Source organism: Peromyscus californicus, unplaced genomic scaffold, assembly GCF_007827085.1.
Source record: "Peromyscus californicus insignis strain IS unplaced genomic scaffold, ASM782708v3 Scaffold_3__1_contigs__length_106647218, whole genome shotgun sequence".
NCBI classification, from domain to species: domain Eukaryota; kingdom Metazoa; phylum Chordata; class Mammalia; order Rodentia; family Cricetidae; genus Peromyscus; species Peromyscus californicus.
Genome location: NW_026294551.1, coordinates 68003643 through 68024620, shown reverse-complemented (window position 1 = coordinate 68024620; position 20978 = coordinate 68003643). Strand labels below are relative to the sequence as shown.

Here is a 20978-nt window from a genome sequence, read left to right as displayed (position 1 = left end):
CAGCAGGACAGCAGGACAACAGAGTTGCTGGCTCTCCATGACTTGTGATAGTGAGGCCCCTACCGTGGCCATCCCGTGTGGTGCCGGAGGAAGTCTTGAGCCTTGGGATTTGGGCACGCCTACTGCTTGCAGCCTGTGCCCCAGAACCTTAGTTTTCCCATCCTTAGATTGAGGAGCTTGGGGCTGCTGAGATGGCTCAGCTGGTAGGGGGCACTTGCCACCCAGCCTGACAATCTGAGTTCAGTCCCTGGGAGCTGCGTGATGGAAGGGGAGAATTAACTCCCACGAGTTGCCCTCTGACCTCAACACACATACAAATAGATTATAAATAATAATAATGAGGATCTTTTTTTTTTTTAACTGAAGAACTTGAGGACAGGTATTGGAATCGGAGGCATCTCTCCAAAATAGTGTCCTGGGCCCCACTCAGACCTCTGACTTCATGTCTGGTTAAGCTCAAGAGTCTAGCTTAGCAGATATCAGGTGATGAACCCTTCCAGCTCCTACATTCTCTATGAACCTGGACTTGGACACTCTCTGGACCCAACCCTGACCCAGCCTGGAGCATTCTAAGTGACTCAGAAAGTAGCAGTAAAAAAAGATATTTATTGTTAAAAAGAAAAAAAAAAGTCAAATGGCCACCAAAGCCACTTTGTGCAATCACTCACACCCACAGTCACACGCGGCACATTAACGCATCCCTCCCCACACAGCTGTCTTCGTGAGCAGCACTGTGGGCGAGAGTCTCTGCGGCTCTCCCTCTTGACTTCTGACTGTAAAACCACACACATGAAAAGACAGTGGACCAGAGAGGGACTGGCAGAGGACGAGTGCTCAGGCCACTACAGGCCCCCCCAACTTCCAGTCTCTGCTCCTCCGAGCTACATAACTGTCTACCCGTGTGCACATACACACTGTCCATGGGTACGCACATGTGTAGACATGTGCCCACACTGACCCTCCATGCATAGGGCTGAGTCAGTGTGGGTAACACTTGATTGGCAGGCATCTGTAATGAAGGGGAGGGAGAGGGCCGGGTGTCTGGCCTGGATCTGCTGGCTGGCTCTCCACCTGGCCCTGAGTGAGAATTGAGTTCCTTGTGTCTAGACAAGAAGAAACCCTTTGGGAAAATACATCCAGACAGCAAGGATGAAAAGTGCCTAAGAATTTTTCAAATGAACTACTTCCTTCTTGCTTTTGGCCAAAAGTGCCCGGGAAACTTGGGATGATGAACTCAGCATCACACAAGATCTAAATTCTTCAACACAGAAGGTTCCGGGCAAGATCCCACTGGCAGAGGTGGAACAAGTCCTTCTGAAGCTTCAGCAACAAGACTTCTGGGAGATGGAGGGCCAAGTGACTCATCTCCCAAGAATGCTATCGCTCCTAGTGCCCAGAATGGTGCTGACAAGAGGCGCTTGGCATAGACATCCTAAATGTATGCTCAAAGCAGATACTCGGGTGACTGGAGTACCTGCCGGAAGGCTGCTCACCCTTCAGCCCCTTTGGAGGTCACTGCATGGATCTCAGAAGACCCTGGGTCTTCGCTCCAAAGCAGATGCACGCATGGTTGCCTGTCGGGCACAAACCTGCCTGCCCTACAATAGGCTTGAGAGCAGCTCTAAGAATGTGCCCAAACATGCTGAGCCAGTGGTTGGAGCTCTTTCCTGCTGGGGCTGGGAGACCATCAGTCTGAGGGACTGCCTTCCTAGATCTCATCCCAGCATGCACCTGTCTGGGCATCCCCTCTTTCCTGGGGCCCCACTGCTGTTTTTACAGCTCTACCCCCCTTCTACAGCTTCCCTTCTACCCCTTAAGGACAAGCTGAGGACCCGAAGAGCACATTTGAAGAGATGGCCATCTGGACTGGGGATGTGGTGGCTTCCCTCTTTCTCCCAGCCACACCCAACTTACTCCCCATGAGACTAGAAGACAGTGCAGGGCCTGGGACTCCCCGTGCCTTCCTTTGAGAGCTGGAAGCTAGAACATGACTTCCTCACAACTCCCATAGTCACTCTCTACCATGTCTGAACCCTCATAATTGGGGGGTGCTCGAGGTTGGCTCCGGCCTGTGGCGGGCCCACCATTCACCTCACAGTCAGCATAAGAGGGTCCGGCTCTGCTGAGGCGCATGCTCACTCCCTTATAGCCCCCCTCTGCCAGACAGGGCCCACCCCCTCCCTGACGGAACTGGGAGTGGTAGTAGCTGATGGCTGTGTACTCGTTGAGACAGGGGGCGAGCAGGTGTTCCCGGGGGCTGGGAGGCCGTGGAGGCATCAGGTCCTCCAGGTTCTGGTTGCTATAACGGGGTGGGAGGGGTGCCCGCTTGTTTTCCAGTTCCAGGGGGAAGGGGAAGCCCCCATAGAGGCCAGTGGGATCTGGCATCACGGCAGGGCTGACATGGCGGTGAGGAGAGGGTGGCAGAGGACCCTGCATTGCTTCGGGGTGCGGGTATTCCCAATGCTCCTTCCGGGAGTAAGTTGGGGGCCAGACCGCAGCTCCGCCTGGGTATACTGAAAGAGAACAGTAAGACTTGGTGAGTCTGTGTTTCCATGGTGGTCATTACAGCAAGCTGTACTGGGGCTATCGATGACTTGACATTTGGTAGGGATTGCCCTGGGAGCTGGTGGGCTTGTGACCATCTGTGCATGCTGCCTCTGGAAGCTTGGATGGATCTACAGTGCAGGGAGGGCAAGTTGAAGCCCTGAGGTTAAGCTCAAAGCCAGCCCATCTTGCAAATCTCTACTGCCAACCTGTGTCAGTGAGAAAAAAGGACTGGACAGAGGGGGCAGGGGTCTATGCCATCCACACTGCTCTTGGACAGCTGCAGCTCTTCCCAAGACCGGCTGGAGAGTTTCATTTCTGAACTGAAGGAAACAGATGCCCAGTGTGGGCTTGGTGATGGCATGGTGTCTGTCACAGGGGGTGGCAGAATGAGGGGGACGTTTGGAAGGAGTCCCCATCTCTGCCACTGAGAAGTTGAGAGAGTTAGAGCACCTCATTTCATCTTTGTGACCTCAGTGACATACCATGACAGCACCTGTTGTAGCTACTGGGGGGCTCACCAGATAAATAGAAAGTGCTTCACAAATCCACCTCCTTCCTGGGCCAGCCAAGTTTGATTGAATGGCCAGAACCTTTTCCATTTCCAGAACAGCACAAAGGTACAGACATCCCCCCCCACCCCGACTTCATTCCCAAGTCTACCCAAGACCATGCACGTCTACATTTCACGACATTAACATCAGTCTCATGGTGTGACTTGGAATTTAGAGGTCATGGAACAAGCACGATGAGCCATAACTCTAGGTCAAAAGATTTGACATCTTCTCCAGTCATCTGTGCACTGTGACCTGGAATGCATCCCTTCATGTCCCATACCCAGAGACTAGGACCAGTGGCTGGTCCATTGTATACCAATGTGTATACCAACAGAATGTTTTGGGCTCCCACCCCTTTCCATCCATCCCTGAGCCACAGGACTTCTGGTTATACTGACCTAGCTCCTCGCCTGACCAGGTTCTCTTGATGATGGGCTCGTGGCCAGGGTGTGAGGAGACCGCGGCTGGTGGGAGCCTGGGAGGCACACTGCACACCATTGGCCGCTGTTTCGAGCTAGGTCCGAAGGTGACAAGTTCACTTGGAACTGAGGTCTTGCTGGGCTCTTGTTGGCTCAAGTCGGTGCAGGATCTAGTACTCAGGGGGTCGAGCTCAATGGCAGGCGATGCCTGGGTGTCGACGCCGATGCTCCTGGCTAGGAGGTCTGGGTCCTCCATGGCCACTGGCTTGTGAGACTTGCATCGACGACAGTAGAGGAGGAGCCCCACGGTGGCAATGATGATGAGAGGCAAGGCTACTATGATGATCAGAAACTCCTGCTGTCCCCAGTCCCCTCTCGTAATCTCAGGAGTGATAAGGCAGTGTCCTCCAGAGCAACCCCTGGCCTCCATCTCACACCTGCAGAGATTGAGAAGTACTTAGTGGACTTTTGAAGGTCCCTCTTTTTAAAAATATTATTTATTTAATGTATGAATATTCTCTCTGCATGTATGTTTGTGTAACATGTGTGTGCCTGATGCCCTCTGAGGCCTGAAGAGGAAATAAGATCCTACAGACTGTTTGTGATTCACCATGTGGGTGTTGGGAATCAAAGCCAGGTCCTCTGGAGGAGCCATAAGTGCTCTCAGCCACTGAGCTATTTTTTCCAGCCCCCTAAAGGTCCCTCTTCCAAAGTCCTATGGGATAGGCCCTTACCCCCAATCCTCTGACTTCTGACCAAAAGTCAAAGGGATTTGTCAAACACACCAACACATCGATATCAGAACCAAGCCCACCAGTGTGTCTGTGCAGTCTGGGGCTTAGTACCTAGCTCAGTGGGTGAGGGCACTCATTGTTCAAGCATGAGGAACTGAGTTTGAATCACCAGCATCCACATAAAAAAGCTGGGTCTGTTAGCCCCAAACTGTGGGGGGGCAGAGACAAGCAGATCACTGAGGCTTGTTGGATGCGCCCCCCCCCAGTCCAGTGGGACCATCTCGTGAGAATAAGGCAGAGAGTGATAGCGTAGAACACTAGGCATCCTCCTCTGGACCCTTCATGGTATTGGGTGCATGTACCCCCATATACACAAATGTGTGTGCAAGTATACGCGGGGGGAGGGGTAGATGTGCACATGTGTGCACATGTGTGTGGAGGACAGAGGTCAACCTTGAATGTCATTCCTCAAGCACCATTCACCTAGTTTTTGAAACAGGGTCTCTCACTCGCTTGGAGTTTACCAACCAAGCAGGTGAGGCCGCCTGGCCAGGAAGCTCCAGGAACTTGTTCATCTCTGCCTCTTCAGAGCTGGGATCACAAGTGTGCACCACCATACCTGACTTTTTTTACATGGATGCTGGGGATAGTACTCAGATCCTCAGGCTTGTATGGCAAACATATTACCTATGGAGCCATCTTCCCACAGGACTCAGAAACAGCCTCATTTGTGATCATGGAACCTGGCAATGTCCATTTCCACCAATGACATCCAGGCCTGGGATATTCTCTCCACCAATGAGGTCAGATGCTACTGCCGTGGAGGCATCTTGTCTACCTAGCTGTCCCCTAGGAAGAATGTATGTCCGCTCTGCCCCAGGAATAGCACCTGCTGTTCTTCACTAAGCCCTAAGAAGCCAGTGTAGTCCCGCACTGCTTAGCTTTACACGTTACATGCTACAGTTGCTTGGAGAAAGTATTCATTCAATGTCAGCCTGACAGAATCCTGAATCATCCAGGAGATGGATGGCTGGGCTGGCATGCCTGTGTGGAATTACTATGATTGCATTAACTGAGGTGGGAAGAGATGCCCACTGTGGGTGGCACCACTCCTTGTCTAGGATGTTGGGCTGTACCAATGGAGAAAGGGAACTGAGCAGCAGCACTTATTCTTCTCTTTCTGCTTCCTGACCATGGAAGTTATGTGACCACCTGCTTCATGCTCCTGCCCCCTTGGCTTCCTCCTGGTGATAGACTGTACCTGTGAACTGTGAGCCAGAATAAACCCTTTCTCCCTTAAGTTCCTTTTGTCGGAGTTTTTTTTTCACAGTAACAGAAAAAGAAACTAGGTCACTACATGACCTCCCCGGCCATCTTCCACATCTTGGCATCGCCTGGGGTAAGGCCCTTAGAGAATGTCTTTTACTAGCTTTCCACTTAGGAGGGGTTTGGGAGAAAAGGTCCTCCCATCCCAATTGAGTCCCAAATACATCTTAGTGCTAAGAATTTCATGGCAAGCCTCTTGTTCTGCAATGTGAAATGCTGCATTCCCCCAAGTTCCTCTTTTAAAACGCAAATGCTGCTTTCCTGGCTTGCTGCCACACACCCTCCCACGACCCTGAGGAACAACGTTTTTACCTCAAAGCAGGCAGGAATCAGGGCAAGAGTGATGGCTGTTGAGAAGGACTTGAGTCATGGACACATTGGATGACCTTGGACAAGCCTTTTCCCTCTCTGGGTCTCAGTTTCCCCATCTACAAAACGGTGCTAGGACTATGCCATTGACTTTTTTTTTATTTTTCAAGACAGGGTAGCCCAGGCTTGTAAGCTTGGGTGTTCCAACACTAGATACATGTTCAAATGCTTTGTTTCTAGGTTTCTAGAATGTGTCCTCTTCCCCAACAACCCTCATGGCCTAGCCTAGTCGGGGGCAGGGGGCAGAGTTTGGCAGGAGGATCTGAGACATAGCTGTTCCCGGGCCCAGTTTCCCCCGAGTGTGCCTGGGACACATAGTACAAAGTGAGGGCAGCCATTTCTTTGCGATGTCAGCCAGGGTTGACACACCCTAAAAAAAAGCTGATGCGATGTATGGCTTCCTGGTCCCTTATGTGTGAGTCTGCTTCAGAAGGGTGGGAACTGGGCTTGGGAAATGACCTTTTTCACAAGCATTCCTTCCCACAGTGTCCTGGTGCAGGGACATCATAGGAGGAAAAGGCCCAGAGGCCTGGCTCCGGGACTCCCATTGACCTCTCTAGAGGTCAGAAAGCAAAGTCCACTCCCTAATGCTCCAGGGCAAGGGGTCAGAGCATGCAGCCTCTCTGGGCTTACCTGTCACCTGTGTAAGGGTGAGGACAGTTACAGGAAGTGACTTCAGGGGAGGAGACACAGGTGCCCCCTTCCTGGCAGGGCACAGAAGTGCAATTCTCCCTTCCAAGTTCGCAGTTCCTGCCAGAGAATGGAGCGGGGCATCTGCACAGGTAGCCTGGGAGAGAGAGGAAGATGTGTGAGTAACCAGCCAGTGGGTGGGACCCCGGTAAAACCTGAGTCTTTGTGCTGTAGTTCAAGAACCATTTGTTTACTAGATACTAGCGGCTTGCCCAAGATCATCCTGGGCTGTGGTGAGGGACCCTACCCTGTCAACTCCACAGTGAGACACAAGGATTACATCACATCCAGGGGTCTTTTAGATAACCTTGGTGATAGATTCACAACATGCCCCCACGGTTGGGCATGCCCCGTGGACCTAGACACTTCCGCCTAGCCAGTTCTGGGTCAAAACGTCTCGTGTGACCAGGACCCCGTGGCTTTGCACGGTTGCATAAAGCGTGCAGCTCAACCATGTGATCTATGCGCATGCGTGGAGTAGCCACATGAGCCTGTGTACGCATACACGACCCAGCCTTTATAAACCGGCGCCATATTCCCGGCTTCCTTCTTTATGCGTGTGTCTTTCCAACAGGCCTGTCACGTCTGTCTCTCTCTCTTTTATCTCAATAAAACTCTTGTTAGTGGATTCTGTCATGTTTCGTGACATTTCCTCGAAGGGTAAGAGCACCGCCAAATAACTAACATTTGGGGTTATCACTATCTCAGTCTTTACCTGATCCAAGAGCAGGTGAGCAACTCCCACCATTGAGGCATGGGTTCTGGCTGCAGGCAGTGCCGGGCCAGCAGCATTGAGTGAGGGCCTGTCTCTCCAGCCAGCCCATCATCTTCTTTCCATGGCCAAACAGCTCTAACCGCTCACCATTGACCATAACAGCATCTAGGCAGCCTTCAAAACCCAGGGAAACATTTGAGGGGGAATTTGAGGGGACAAGGCCACCCAGCAGTAGGTGTCTCTCTGTCCTCAGACCCTGACATTCCTCTGGGATGATAAGGGAGGTGTTGTCTGTGGTGTCAACCAACAGATGAACAGAAGTGTCCTTCTCCTCCAACAGCATAGAGTGCCACTGCCCATCATTCACAGGATGCCGGGAAGAAAGGTTTCCATAGAAACCACCTGGACCACTGTATTCTAGCTGGAGGAAGCCATTGGCCAGCTGCAAGAGAGCACAGACAGCCATCAGCCAAACAAAGATTTCTGTAATTCTGCTGACAGGCTTCCAATCGTAAGAATGCTATTGGTGTTTTCCACACACACACACACACACACACACACACACACACATACACACACACACACACACACACACACACACACACACACACACCCTTTGCTAAGTAGCCAAGGATAGCCTTGAACTCCTGATCCTCGTGCCTCTACCTCCTAGTTTGCTAGAATCATAGTTGTTCACCACCATATCTCATTTACATGGCTCTGGGGATTGAATCTAATTGGTGCATGCTGGACAAGTGCGCTACCAACTGAGAGCTGTAGTGGGTAGCTTGAAGCACTGTCCCTAGAGTGACAGAAGGTAACTGCCCCACCTGCCTATGACCTGCCCCTGGGGCTGACCTGCCCCTGGGGCGTGGCTGAGAGCGAGTCCCTTAAGACTTGAGGTGTTTGGTGCTTCTGGATACCTCGTGGTCCTGGAAGCTGGATAGGACACCAAGCCAGAGTTCTCCGCTGGATGGTACCACATCTCTCCCAGATCCTATAACCAACCCTTATTGGCTGTAAGTTATCCCAGAAATAAATCTCTCTTGATGACCAGTTAAATTACATGGAATTGCCTCATTAATTACAGTAATAGAGAGCCACGTCCCCATTTTCAAATGCTTCTGACATTGCCTCTGAAGGATTCAAACGCCCTCCAAAACCCCATCCAGTCCTCACCATGTTCCATGGAATGATCAAGATCCCATTTGACAGATGAAGAAACTGAGGCCCAAAGAAACCTTACTGATGGAACCCTGTGTTTTTTGTTATTCGAACGATTGTGCCTAGGTGTTGAACTCCAGACTTGTAAGAAACTAAAACAACCAAGGTGGATGGTGCCTGAGGAACAACACACAAGGTTGCCTGGTGGTCTCTGCACGTGTGCATGCACACCCATAAATCCCTGAAGTTAAAATGATGGAGAGCCTCTGGCTTAGAACATTCTAGTTAGCTTTACTCTCAACAGGCTTGTGGCTTTCAGTAACAGACATGTGCGGTTGACTCTATGTCTCTCCGGCCCCAGCCCAGACCTCTCTCACAACTCTAAACTGGTTTTGCTAGCTACATGCCTAACCTGAGCTTCCACTATCCCCCGACCTCCTCCACCCACACTCTTCCCCAGGTCTGTTGGCAGCAGCCCCATCCTTCCAGTGGCTCAGGCCAAACTGTACCCCTGCTCTCTCTACTCTGTTCCCTGCACTGAGAAAGGCTGTTGGCTTCCAGTTCCCTCCGGAATCTGACACTTTCTTCACATTCCACTGTCATCAGTCTGGTCCCCACAACCACCCTCAGAACACTTGGGTTATTGCCTCAGCCTCCTGTCTGGGTCTCTCTGTTTCTGTCTCTGTTCCTCTAAACTCTGTTCTTAACCTAGGTGCCATGATGACAATAAGTCAGGTTATGTGCTTGCCCAGATGAAAGCAAAGTCCTTCCAAGGGCTGCTGAGACCTTTAACGATGTGCCCCTCCCATTCCATTACACTTTAGACCCCAACCATGAGGTCTGTCCACCTTGTTCATGTCACTGGAGCCACGTGGGACTCTGGGCTGTTGTTTAAAGAATGCCAACAGTCTCCTGCTGTTCATCTAACAGGCCATTACTCCCGACACGTCCATGAAGCTACCTCCTTGTGATGTTTTGTCCCCCATTGTCAACTTGATGAGATTTAGAATCACCATGGAAACACACATCTGGGTGTGTCTATGAAGGCGTTTCTAGAAAGGCTTAACAGAGGAGAGAAGACCCACCCTGAATGTGGGCCTGGGGTCCTGGGCTGGAAAACGGAGGAAGAGAGCTGACCACCAGCCTCCGTCTCTCCCTGCTTCCTCACTATGGCTGCATCGTGACCAGCTGCCTCACCCTCCTGCCACCATGCCTTTCCCGCCTTTTTAAAATACAAAATAAACCCTTTATTCTTGAAGTCGCTTCTGTCAGGCATTTTGTCACAGCAATAGCAAATGTATCTAATACATTTCTTCACACTCTTCAAATCACTGCTCTGTGGCCACCTCCCTGACCACCTCTTAGCTCCGCCCTCTCCCACCCCCTGGGCCCTCAGGATTTCTCATATTCAAACTAACTCTGAAATCTCTGGGTTTTATCATCAACCTCCCCTTGTGCCTAATGAAAACTCTAGGAGGGATTTCAGTCCCAAACAACAATGAGACCCAAGTGCATAGAACAGGGCCTGTCACCCGGTGCCAGTGCTCCACATGTTGACCAAACTGAAATCGTGGGAATAGTCCCCTGGTGGTTAGGATGGAAGTATTCACCCAGGCAGCGAACTTGACTTGCATGGGATGTAATAGGAAGTACCGAGGGACTGAGCCTAAATTAGTATGTTTTCCTGGTGATTCCACGAGGCTTTACCTTGGGTTTGTCATCTGAGTACTCCCAGTGGAAGCCACCCTCCCACCCCCACGCACATACTGTGAGACACACTGGCTGTTTTTACACACACACTACAAACATTCTCACAGGGCCAGCATTGTGTGGGCTCACATCTCTCTCACTGTCTTCCAGAGATCTCTCATCCCATTGAGCAAGCAGCCCCACCCCTGGATGGCCCGGGGTGTGTATCTCCAGGTAGAATGGTTGTGGGGCAGACAGTCCTGTGTCCTGTGTGTTCTGATTGACAGTCACACCCAGCATCCTTGAAAAACACAAGGGGATTCTTGGCCAGGAATTGGCTCAGTAGACATCCTCACAGCACCCCTCATCTTCCCAGTATGGGATGCCTATGGCAGCCACTAGGGTGGGAGTCACCTTACCTTCAGGGAAATGGAGATTGTTTCATTGGTAAACATTAGAATGGCCCTTGGCTGGAGTGTTTTCAGGTAGAAGTGGACCTGCCAGTTCCGAACCTCTAAGGGCCTGTACCGCATGTAGCTCTGACCACTGAACCTCAAGGTGGTACCTGCAAATGAACCCGAGGTGTCACCATCCTTGAAGTGTCACAGACCCCTTAGACTGACTTTGTCTCATTCAAACAGGTCGCTTCTCCCATCTGATACATGAGGAGCCCAGACTGGGTGGGGTGGATTGCTTTTCCAGAGCCATCCAGGGAGCTGAGCTGTCAGCCTGCATGCCTCCCTCTGGGTACAGGTTCCACAGGATCATTCTCAGCCTGAGGGTCAGGAGCAGTGAGCTTCAGCCACAAGAAACAAATGTCGGGGGGTGAGGGGGTGGGGGGAGAGGAAACTAATCAGATGTGTGAAGTCAAGCTTTTAAATCCTGTATAATTCATAATCATAAAAATAATTTTTGGCTGTCACTGGAAGAGGGGAGGTAGAATTGAAGAAGATTCTGTAGCTGTGTGAGATTCATTCAGGACCACAGGGGTCTGCATTTTCCTTTGGTAAGCAGGGATTTTCGCAAGCAAGATAACCTTGAGGGTCAAGAGCCACTGGGGGGCTAGTGATGGACGGAAGGGTCCAAACCTCTGACGAGTCCAGCATCCCCCAGCCCTGTTACTGATTTCTAATGCAGAGTTTCATAGGCAAGAGACTGAGGCTCCACCTGAGCAGGGGAGCGGGGTGAGGGTCTCCAGTTTGCCTTGTTTAACCACCATGTGCTCTTAGGTGGTGATCTTTGGAAGTAGTGTGCTTTGGGAACTATGACGTCAGAGTAAGTACCGCCTTCCCTAGACGTGGACTCAGCTGTGATGCCCTTTATCCCCCAGCGTGAAGAAGCTGTCCATCTTCAGGACAAAGAATGAATGGTATAGGCTCCTGGTACCCAGGGAAGAGGGAAATAAAGCAAGGGGGTGGGCTGCAGCTTGAGGTACAAGGAATCCCAAGACACAAAGATTCTATCACGCTGGAAGTCTCAAACTCCTCAACCTGGTCTTTCCATTGTGGTGGACCCTAGTGGACAGAAATTGATTCAGACCAAGAATTCCCAAACGTGGTTGGGTATCAGGATTGGCTGGGGACTCACTTAAAACAGCATCCCAGACACCCCTGCTGCACAATCTGCTTCAAATGCTCTAGGTGGGCTTGGGGATGTGGCTCGGTTGGTAGAGTGCCCGCAGAGTTCCATCTGCAGCAAAACTGGGCTTGGCGGCACATGCCTATAGTCCCAGCTCTTAGGAGGTGGGGGCAGGAGGATCAGGAGTTCAGGGTCATGCTTGACTACTCAGCCAGCTGAAGGCCAGCTAGAATTTGAAAAAAATCTTCCCGTGGTGGGTGTTGAGGAAGGGGGCCTAGGGGAGGCTTCAAGATGCTGGGCACGTTCTAAGCCTTGACTGAGGTTCAGGATACACTGATACTTTCGGTTTGGGGAAGCACATTGAGGTGCTTGCATATGACTCATGAATCAATTTCCTGGGTGTCCTATTTTTCTAAAATGTTAACAAAACAACCCCCCACCCCAGCCAGTGATTCTGACAACCAGCAAGGCCAGCCAGGGTTTCTCAAAGTGTAGCCCTGGGACCACGTGCTTCCAGTTAAATGCCAAGAGAAGGGCTCACTCAAGGCTTTGCAAGGAAAACTTATAGGAGCAAGCCCAGGGCAGTCTCTTTGAGCACACCCTCCCAGTGCTGTGCACAGTAGGACTGGCCTTTTAGAACCTCTGCTGTCTGCTGCCAGGTGGTCCAAAGAGAGCCTTCACTATCCCAGCTTTTCCTGCAGCTGGCCTTGGGGCACAATGCAGACAGGCCTTACTCCCAAGCCTAGGCCCACTGCTCCCTGTCGGTCTCTAAATCTGAGCCACAGTCTCCGTAATGCAAGCTGGGTGGGTACTTCAAAGGTAGGCCAGACCATGTCACTTCATGAGTGAATGAGTGTGTGTATGTGTGTGTCTGTGGGGTTTTTTTTGTGTGTGTATGTTTGTGTGTGTGTGTGTTGGTGCCTCTGCATATGATGGCCAGAGGTCCATACTAGCTCTCACCCTCAATTGCTCTCCACTTTATTTTTTAATCTGGTGTCTCTTGCTGAACCTAGAGCTGGCTGATCTAGCTAGGCTGGCTGGCTAGTGAGCCCTGGAGATCATCCTGTCTCCACCTCCTCAGCACTGGGATTACAGGTCCACGCTACCGTACTTGAAGATAAGCATCTAGACTCAGGTCCCTCCCTATACTTGAACGATGAGCAATTTACCAACGGACCCATTTCCCCGGCTTATGTCAGTTTCTTTTGACAAAGCTGAGCTGACCCAGAGTGTGGGTCTTCATGCCAGGGGTACTGGGTGAGTCTTTTCAGAAAGCTGAGTTCCTGGGATTGCTTAGTGCAGAGTTTAGGCTCTGAGTAGGACACACTGATATAGCCTTACAATAACTCAGTCCTTACAATAGCAAAGCCCACAGACGTAGAGGGAGCAAAGAATTCCCTGCAGCCTTCCGACTGGAAAGTGGCAGAGTAAAGATGTGAACTCCGGCAGCCTAACGCCCCAGCCCATGCTTTTAGCTACTGTGTCTTTTGTAATTGACTGTTGCTTTCAAAATTCCAGGAAGTAGAGAGAACTCGGTTAGTACCCCATGACGAAACGTTGGGAAGTCACTCCCAGTGGTATGCCGGTCTGTGGCATTTAGTTTGGTTATAGCCATGCTTGTGAACCTCTGTGGGAGTTCACATGGGGGCAAGGCAGCCAGGGCCCAGCAATACATCCCCAGGCCTTACCATTGCAGGAGCAGTTCCTTCCCAGGTGGTGCCGTGGCGTCAGGATGCTGAGCCTGGCTGTGCTGTAAGTGGGCCCAACCCTGGGCTCCAGGGACACTGTCTCTTGGCAGGTTTGATCCTGGCAGCTTGGCCCTTGGCATGGTACCACGGGCAGGGCTGACCTCATCCGAATTCCCACTGAGTGTTCCATCTCGTTGGCTGCACGAGCTATGGCAGATGCCAGCTCCTGGAGGTCATAGGAGGTTCCGGCATGCCCCTCAAAGACCAAGAGCACATCCACCCCAGCTGTGGCCTCGGCAGGCTGCAGGCTGGCCAGGTGGATGTTCGCCCGTCTGATGTCCAAGGTATTACTGAGGAATCTCTGCAGGTTGCGCCAGTGGTCACTCACCAGCTCCTCCGGGGTGAGCTGGTGAAAGCCGAGCCACACGGCTTGCTGAGGAGCCTCCTGGCCCAGGTGCCACATGTGGACGTGGACCCCAGTGGTGGTGGTGAAGGTCCCATCACTGACTGTGACGTTGAGCAAGTATCGGCCACGAGGCAGTCCTTGGGAGGCGATAATCTTGCCATCCGATGCACCCACTGAGAAGTACCTGCCCAGGCTTTCCTCTTGCTCCAGGCTGTAGGTCAGTGTGTCCTGTGGGTCTCGGTCTGTGGCGTGGATTTTACCGACCATGCCACCCTGGAATTCCTCCTCCCCCACTGTGATGAAGATCTCCAGCGGAAGAGTGGAGGGTGGGTAGCGGCTCTGCTCTGTCACGTGCACTCTGACCAATGTGGAGGACGACAAGGATGGAAGGCCGCTGTCTGACGCCTGTGGGCAAGACAAACAGTGTTAGCCTCTAACAGGCTGCAGCGTCTCTATGCCCAGCTGAGGCTGTTTCCCTACCAGCCTAATCTCCCTTCCCCACACTCACTGACACAGATGTCGCACGCTGTCACGCTTGGAAAAAGAACTCCAAGAGAGGATGTGCTGGAGGGTTTCTCAAGGTTTTGTAGAAAATAGGGAAACAGTAAAACAACTCAACTTCCCCAAGCCTCATGGGCTCTGAGCCTCTTCCTAAATCCCTCCAACCAAACCTCCACGTGTATGCACGCACATGTAGGTGCTCATGTGTGTGTACATACATACGCTGACTGAGTCAGCTCTCCAGCACAGGCCCATCTTTTTATGCCTCTTCCCTTCTGAGCCCTGTACCCGCACTCTCCGCCCTGGACTCTGGTAAGTCAGCAGACACCTCTGAGCAGTCTTCACACCCCTCCAAGGCTGCTGCTACCCTCTGGGGCTCCCTTTCCTACACGATCAGAGTGGGAGCTGAGAACTCATTCTCTGGGCCAGATGAGAACTTTCTGTGGCAGGCCCCCTGCTGTAGTCGGGCAGGGTGAGTTGTCAGACGTGCAAGAGGCCATCAGCTTGGACAAGCGTCTCTGAAAGGAGAGGAGCATGGCAGGGCTCCTGGGGTGGGGGAGAAGCCGCATGCCCAATTAAACAGGAAGGCCCTGGAGCAAATGGAGGGAATGTTGGCTCCACAACGGGCTAAGGAGCACCAGGCTGGCTCTCCTGTCCCATTTGTGACAAGCTCCTGAAGGCTTTCAACAAGGGTGGAATGACCTCCTTAACCAGGAAGCTGAAGAGACAACTCAGGGCTTAAGATGGCTCGCTGCTCCTGTGGAGAACCCAAGCTTTGTTCTCAGCACCCACAATGGGAGGCTTATAACCGCTTGCAACTCCAGTTCCAGGGGATCTAAACCAATATATAAATAAATGTCAAAAAAATTTAGGGTGACTGTTCAACCTGGCTTGCCAAGGCTAGCTTAGAGTGTTCTCTACTGTGGATCAACTGGTCACCAACGCTTAGTGTTTCTGTGCATTCAAAATTCAAATGGTAAAATACAATCCCCATTGTTTGTAAGTAGAGCCTTTGGGACACAAGAGCATACCCATGGGCCCTTTGTGAAGATGATTAGTGCCTTTAAAAAAACTTTTTTATTTCACAAGACAAGATATGACTATATATAGCTCAGGTTGGCCTCAGAACTTACAATCCTCCTGTCTCAGCCTTCCAAGTCTTGGAATTACAGGTGTGTACAACTCCTTTGCTTTGTTTTAAAACATGGTCTAGACATGTAGCCCAGACTGCTCTGGAACTCAATTTGTAGCCCAGATTGGTCTCACACTTATAATCCTCCTGCCTCAGTTCCCCAAGTACTGGGGTTACCGGGATGTGACACTACTTTGGCTGAAGGGACATCAGTGCCCTTAGAAGCAGTTGGCACCTGCCTATTGTCTTTCTGCCAGGTTAGGAAGAGATCCCTCACCAGGGTCTGCCCACAGCTTCACCCTGATCTTGGCCTTCAGCCCCCAGGATGATGAAAGGTCTGACCTTTATCCTGTCCAGTCCATAGCATTCTGTTATAGTCACCAATTGAACTAGGTAGCATTTCTGCCAATCAGACTCTCACAGTTTGGACCCCAGCTGTCAGTCACCCACAAAATGAACAATCCTCCTGCCTCACTGTGACTGGCCAGCCTCATCTATGCTCCAGTTTCTTCCCTGACATCACTTCCTATTTTTTGATCACAGATCACTTCAAATGCTTATCCACCTCAACTCCTTGCCCATCTTACTCTTCCCACTGTCCTTCAGGCCCTCCCAGGTCTCCACTCAGATGTCACCTGTGTGACAGACACGTGTGTGCCCTACCTTGAGTCTCTCATTACCTTGTTTACTTATCTTTAGTCATAAGGTGTGACTCCCCTCTTTATCATGTCACTGTTTATCTTCATATTCAAAACAGAAAGCCCACAAGAAAAGGAGCCATCCCCTCCACATTCCATGCTAAGGTTGTCCTCGGGTCTCCAAATGCATGTACACACGTGGATAGTTAAGCACATGTACACACATACACACACATGCATACAGACATATCTACACATGCACATACAGACACACAAATGCACACAGATTCAGATACACACACACACACACACACACACACACGCATGCACACACACATGCATGCGCTCTCAAACACAAAGATGAGATAAGGATTCATGTAGAGCTCAGTGTGAAGTCCCTAGCCCACTGCCAGGTTCATACACACTCCACACACTTTTTCCTCACAGCAGAAGCACCACCAGTGTGTCTACCAGAAGGCGTCCTGTCTTCAAAGCTGTCACACACCCACACACCGCACGTACCAGCTCGGATTCAACACAGCACTCACCTCGATGTGAAGCTGATACCACTCCTGGACCCTCCTGCTCAGGCCCGCTGCAGTCACCAGCCAGCCATCCGGAGTCACCCGGAACACAGACCCAGTGTTCCCCTCAGTGATGCGGAAGGAGTAGGGGGGCCCGTTCTGTGGGGAGTCAGGATCGTCCAGGATCAGCTGCAGGACTTTGATGCCAATGGGGGAGTTCTCCTGTGACCGAGAATGACAAGAAGCCAGAGAGCGGTGTGAGCCACAGCCCCTCAGATCCCTCCTTTGCGGTCCCATTTTCCAGGGACCAGTCCTCACCCCTCGGCCCATAGACTGGGCCCAGGCTGAAAGCTGGCCTGGTAGTCCTCCCTCGGTGTCCGTGAGGACAGCACCAGGTCTTAGAAGGGGTCGTAGACACTGAAGGTCAAACCCTTATCCTACAGAGGAGGGAGACCATTGCCTGACCCCACAGCTGACAGATTGATAGTTCTTAGAGTCCATGGGTGCATGGCGGTGGCACTTCCATCTTTTAATCACTAATTTTATAGTTAGAATACAAAATAATGGGTTTCATTTGACGTTATATACACACACACACACACACACACACACACACACACACGTGGGTAGGCACACACACATATAATTTTACCTTATTTTTACACACCTCCTCACTATCCTTCTAGTCCTTCCTTCCCCATCTCACTGGTCTTCCTCCTCCCCAAATAGCCTCCTTTTTGTTTTCATTATATGTGTGTAAGTATATATGTATGCACATCTACGTATAAGTACATATTTGAAGCTAGATTCACATATGAGAGTTAACATGCAGTATGTCACCTTTCTCCCCCCATGCACCTTCATGTCTGAAATCTCTGAGGTGGGCACTGCCTACTTCAGTGGCCGTGGTGAACCCCAAATAGGACAGGGTAACGGTCCTGTAAAAACCTAACAAGGGGCCTGTTTCTTTTCAATCCCATAACGCACAGCCCCCCTTTGGTTCCCTGTGTTGCCTTTAGGGACAGCAGAGGAAAAAAAATCACAGCTGGTTGGATGGGCTGATACCCCGAGAAGCTCCTCCCCTGGAGAGGGACACATGAGGAGGGTGGGCTCAGGGTGTCCTTACCTGGACAGCGGTGCTATAGTTGAGCTGGAAGAATCTGGGAGGATTGTCATTGACATCAACCACCTCAACAGCCACCTCGGTGTCCTCATGCAATGGGGGCTGCCCACTGTCTGTGGCTCGGAGCCTCAGGGAGTAGCTGGGTGTCTGTGGCAAGAGGCACAGCGGGGAATTAGAGATAAAGCCCCGGTGTCTGCCTCTTGATGTATTGCCTACTCCCATGGCCTACCCACAGCACTGGCATTCAGGTGTCAGAATCAGATAGAAAGAGAGTGATTTGCAACCCAGCAGCTCCTCACGATGAGACCTTGGGAAGGGGACTGAGCTGGGGGAGAGGGCAAAGTCAGAGCCTACTTCCTAGGATGTCTGTGGGCATCAGGTGGTGAGATGCACCCAAGGCATCCGGCAAAGGGCCCGAGGCCAGTAACGGATATCAGTCCAAGGTAGCTGTCACTGGATCTATCCCTTGTCAGCCTGCCTCTTGCCTCAGAGTTCACAGAGGATTCATCCTGGATATCGGGATGGGGTGTGTTTGCCTTTACCCTCTGGACCTACCATAGGGCCATACTTCTGTTCAGCCTGGACATGGCTCACCTGTTCCCAGTCCAGCGCCTTGGCCACCTGAAGCTTCCCCTTCTTGGGGTTGATGGTGAAGTGTCCAAGCTGGTTCCCTCCTACCAGGCTGTAGGTAATGGCACTGTTTACAGGTCCATCATCATCAGATGCTGATACCTGCAGCAAAGAGGAGATTGTGAATGCAGGCACAAGAGTGAACAGAAAGGAGTCTCAGCCCTGAGAGTGAAGGTTATGTTCATATCCCAACAGCTGCCACTCACTGAGTTGGTAGTCCCCCCTCCAAGAGAATCTCTTGTGATCTCAGCACGCCATGGATTCACTTATTTACCCATTCTCTCACAGTGACAGGGTACACCAGGGTTGGTCCCAGGAGGCTAGGATGTGAGGACCATGTAAAATGATTCACCCTTAGAAAGTGTTGTGTCTGATGTTATGGGTGAGTCTAATCATGGTGGTTCCCATGGGAGTACAGATCGGAGTGATATCCAGGAAGGTTATAAGAGGATTCAGGGAGCTTTGAAGGATAAGGAAGGTCTGGTCATAGAAAGAACACTCCAGGCGCCGGGTGGTGGTGGCGCATGCCTTTAATCCTAGCACTTGGGAGGCAGAGGCAGGCGAATCTCTGTGAGTTCGAGGCCAGCCTGGTCTACAAAGCGAGTTCCAGGAAAGGTGCAAAGCTACACAGAGAAACCCTGTCTCAAAAAATCAAAACAAACAAACAAACAAACAAACAAAAGAAAGAAAGAACACTCCAGGCAGAGGAAATGGTACAGGCAAGTAAGTGTGAAGGTGTGTTCAGGAAGGCAAATCTTGATGTGCCTTTGGGGCACAGGATGTGTATGGAGGCAGAAGCAGAGACCAGAAGGAAGATGGAGAGGAGTCCTGAAGAACTAAATATGAGCACGCTTCATGGAAGGAGGGCACACATGTGTATTTAAATGCAAAAAAGTATAATTGGTACGCCCTCTGTCCCTACCTCCCACCCACTGGCTCTCCATGTCACTCCCTGTCATAGGCATTGGCAGACCTCTGAGGTCAACCTCTTTTTGCTCCTGTATTGAATAGTGCCAATCCTGTGTCCTCACCACATCACTCTGACACTTACATGTGGCACCATTTTACTGAGGAGTCACAAGTCATGTAGTATAGAGCATCAGCTTGATAAGCCAATCTATGTTTACGATGATTGGAGACCTTTTGGGGAGTGAGGCAAGAGCCACCCCAGAGCCCACACCCCACAAAGAGTGAAGCTGGGGTTCCTTACTGTCAAGATGGTGTCGCCCACAACAGCATTCTCTAAGACCCTCACAGTGTACAGGTCATGGGTGAATCTGGGGTGGTGTTCATTAATATCGGTGACGTTCACCACGATGGTGGTCACATCGCTGAGGGAAGAAGAGCTCTTCCGGCTGCATTCAATGGACAGGAAGTACTTGGGACTCGTCTCAAAGTCCAGGCTGCCGTTGACATACAGGATTCCTGAGGCGAGAAAAGTGATGGAGGTAAGGCAGCTGGGACCATGAGGCAGAGTTTGGAGGGGTTGGGGGCTAGCTCCTGTGCATTGGGGTGCCTGGGAGGAGTCTGCACGGCATGCAGTGAGATCCTTCCATGGGTCCCCGTGGGTTTGACTCAGACTGCATAGCTAGGAGGAGAAAAAAGAGATGGTTTCCATATTCTGTCTTTTCTCATGATCATAATGGAAAACTCAGGGGTGTCAGGAATTTGGCTGCACATACAGCGTGGTTTTAAGATAGGCAGTGAGTCCCACACTACTTGAACGCTGAATTTCAGCAAGTGTTTGATTCAGGGAAGGAGGGAGGCATACCAAGCCTCTTGGGCTGTGCTGAGACCAGGAAGTCACCAACTGGGATGAGTGGATCACTGAGGATCCTGGACAGAATTCTAGGTGAAGATATGCGGGAATAATGACCCTCTCAGGTAAGCTAGGCCCACATGGGGAAAGGGCCCAGATTGTGGGTCTATGAAGAAATGTTGACAGTGTATTATGAAGAAATGTTGACAGTGTATAAATAATCAAAGGATGCCAGCTGCAGGGGTTGGGGAGGCTGTGTGGACGGATGCTCCCTGTACATGAAAAACTAATATACCCCACGAATGAAGGGCTGAGCTGGCTCCTGCCCATCTCACCTGTGTGAACATCCAGCCGGAACTTCCCCTGTTCATTCCCACCCGTGATGCGGTAACCAGTCTTCTCTGAGCCTGGGCGTGTGAGGGTGGCCAGCTGTAGTACCTCCGTGCCTATTGGAGCATCCTCAGGCACCTGTGTGTTGTGCTCCGCATTCAGGAAGATGGGAAGGTAGTCCTCCAGGCCCACTACAGAGACTGTGACAGTGCCCAAGGCGGACAGTGGTATTGGGATGCCTAGGTCTGAGGCACGGACTGTAAGCTCCAGAGCTGAATTTGATCTGGCCTGCAAAGGTTTCTCCAGACGAATCACCCCTGAGGTGGCATCAATGGAGAAGTGGCCATCAGCAGAGTCTGTCAGCGAGTACACCACCTGGGCGTTGGCACCTGTAGAGACCAGGGGTGAGAGTCACACTGAGGACACCCAAGAGCAGGGCTTGGGAGAGCCTCATAAAAGCTG

At 51.3% G+C, this 20978-nt stretch overlaps 1 protein-coding gene across 1 annotated transcript in view; it reads right to left on the bottom strand.

The window, feature by feature from the left end:
* Nucleotides 1-418: 418 nt before the first annotated feature.
* Fat2 (FAT atypical cadherin 2) overlaps nt 419-20978 on the bottom strand; it is a 63354-nt gene continuing 42794 nt past the window's right edge. The window contains exons 13-23 of the mRNA XM_052758501.1: nt 20522-20905; nt 19638-19852; nt 18392-18529; nt 17801-17944; nt 16699-16896; nt 13474-14284; nt 10627-10772; nt 7355-7796; nt 6583-6736; nt 3500-3957; nt 419-2513 (exon numbers count right to left, since the gene is read on the bottom strand). Of these exons, the coding sequence (XP_052614461.1) occupies nt 1981-2513; nt 3500-3957; nt 6583-6736; nt 7355-7796; nt 10627-10772; nt 13474-14284; nt 16699-16896; nt 17801-17944; nt 18392-18529; nt 19638-19852; nt 20522-20905 (3623 nt within the window). The 3' untranslated portion in view covers nt 419-1980. The remainder of the gene's footprint in view (nt 2514-3499; nt 3958-6582; nt 6737-7354; nt 7797-10626; nt 10773-13473; nt 14285-16698; nt 16897-17800; nt 17945-18391; nt 18530-19637; nt 19853-20521; nt 20906-20978) is intronic.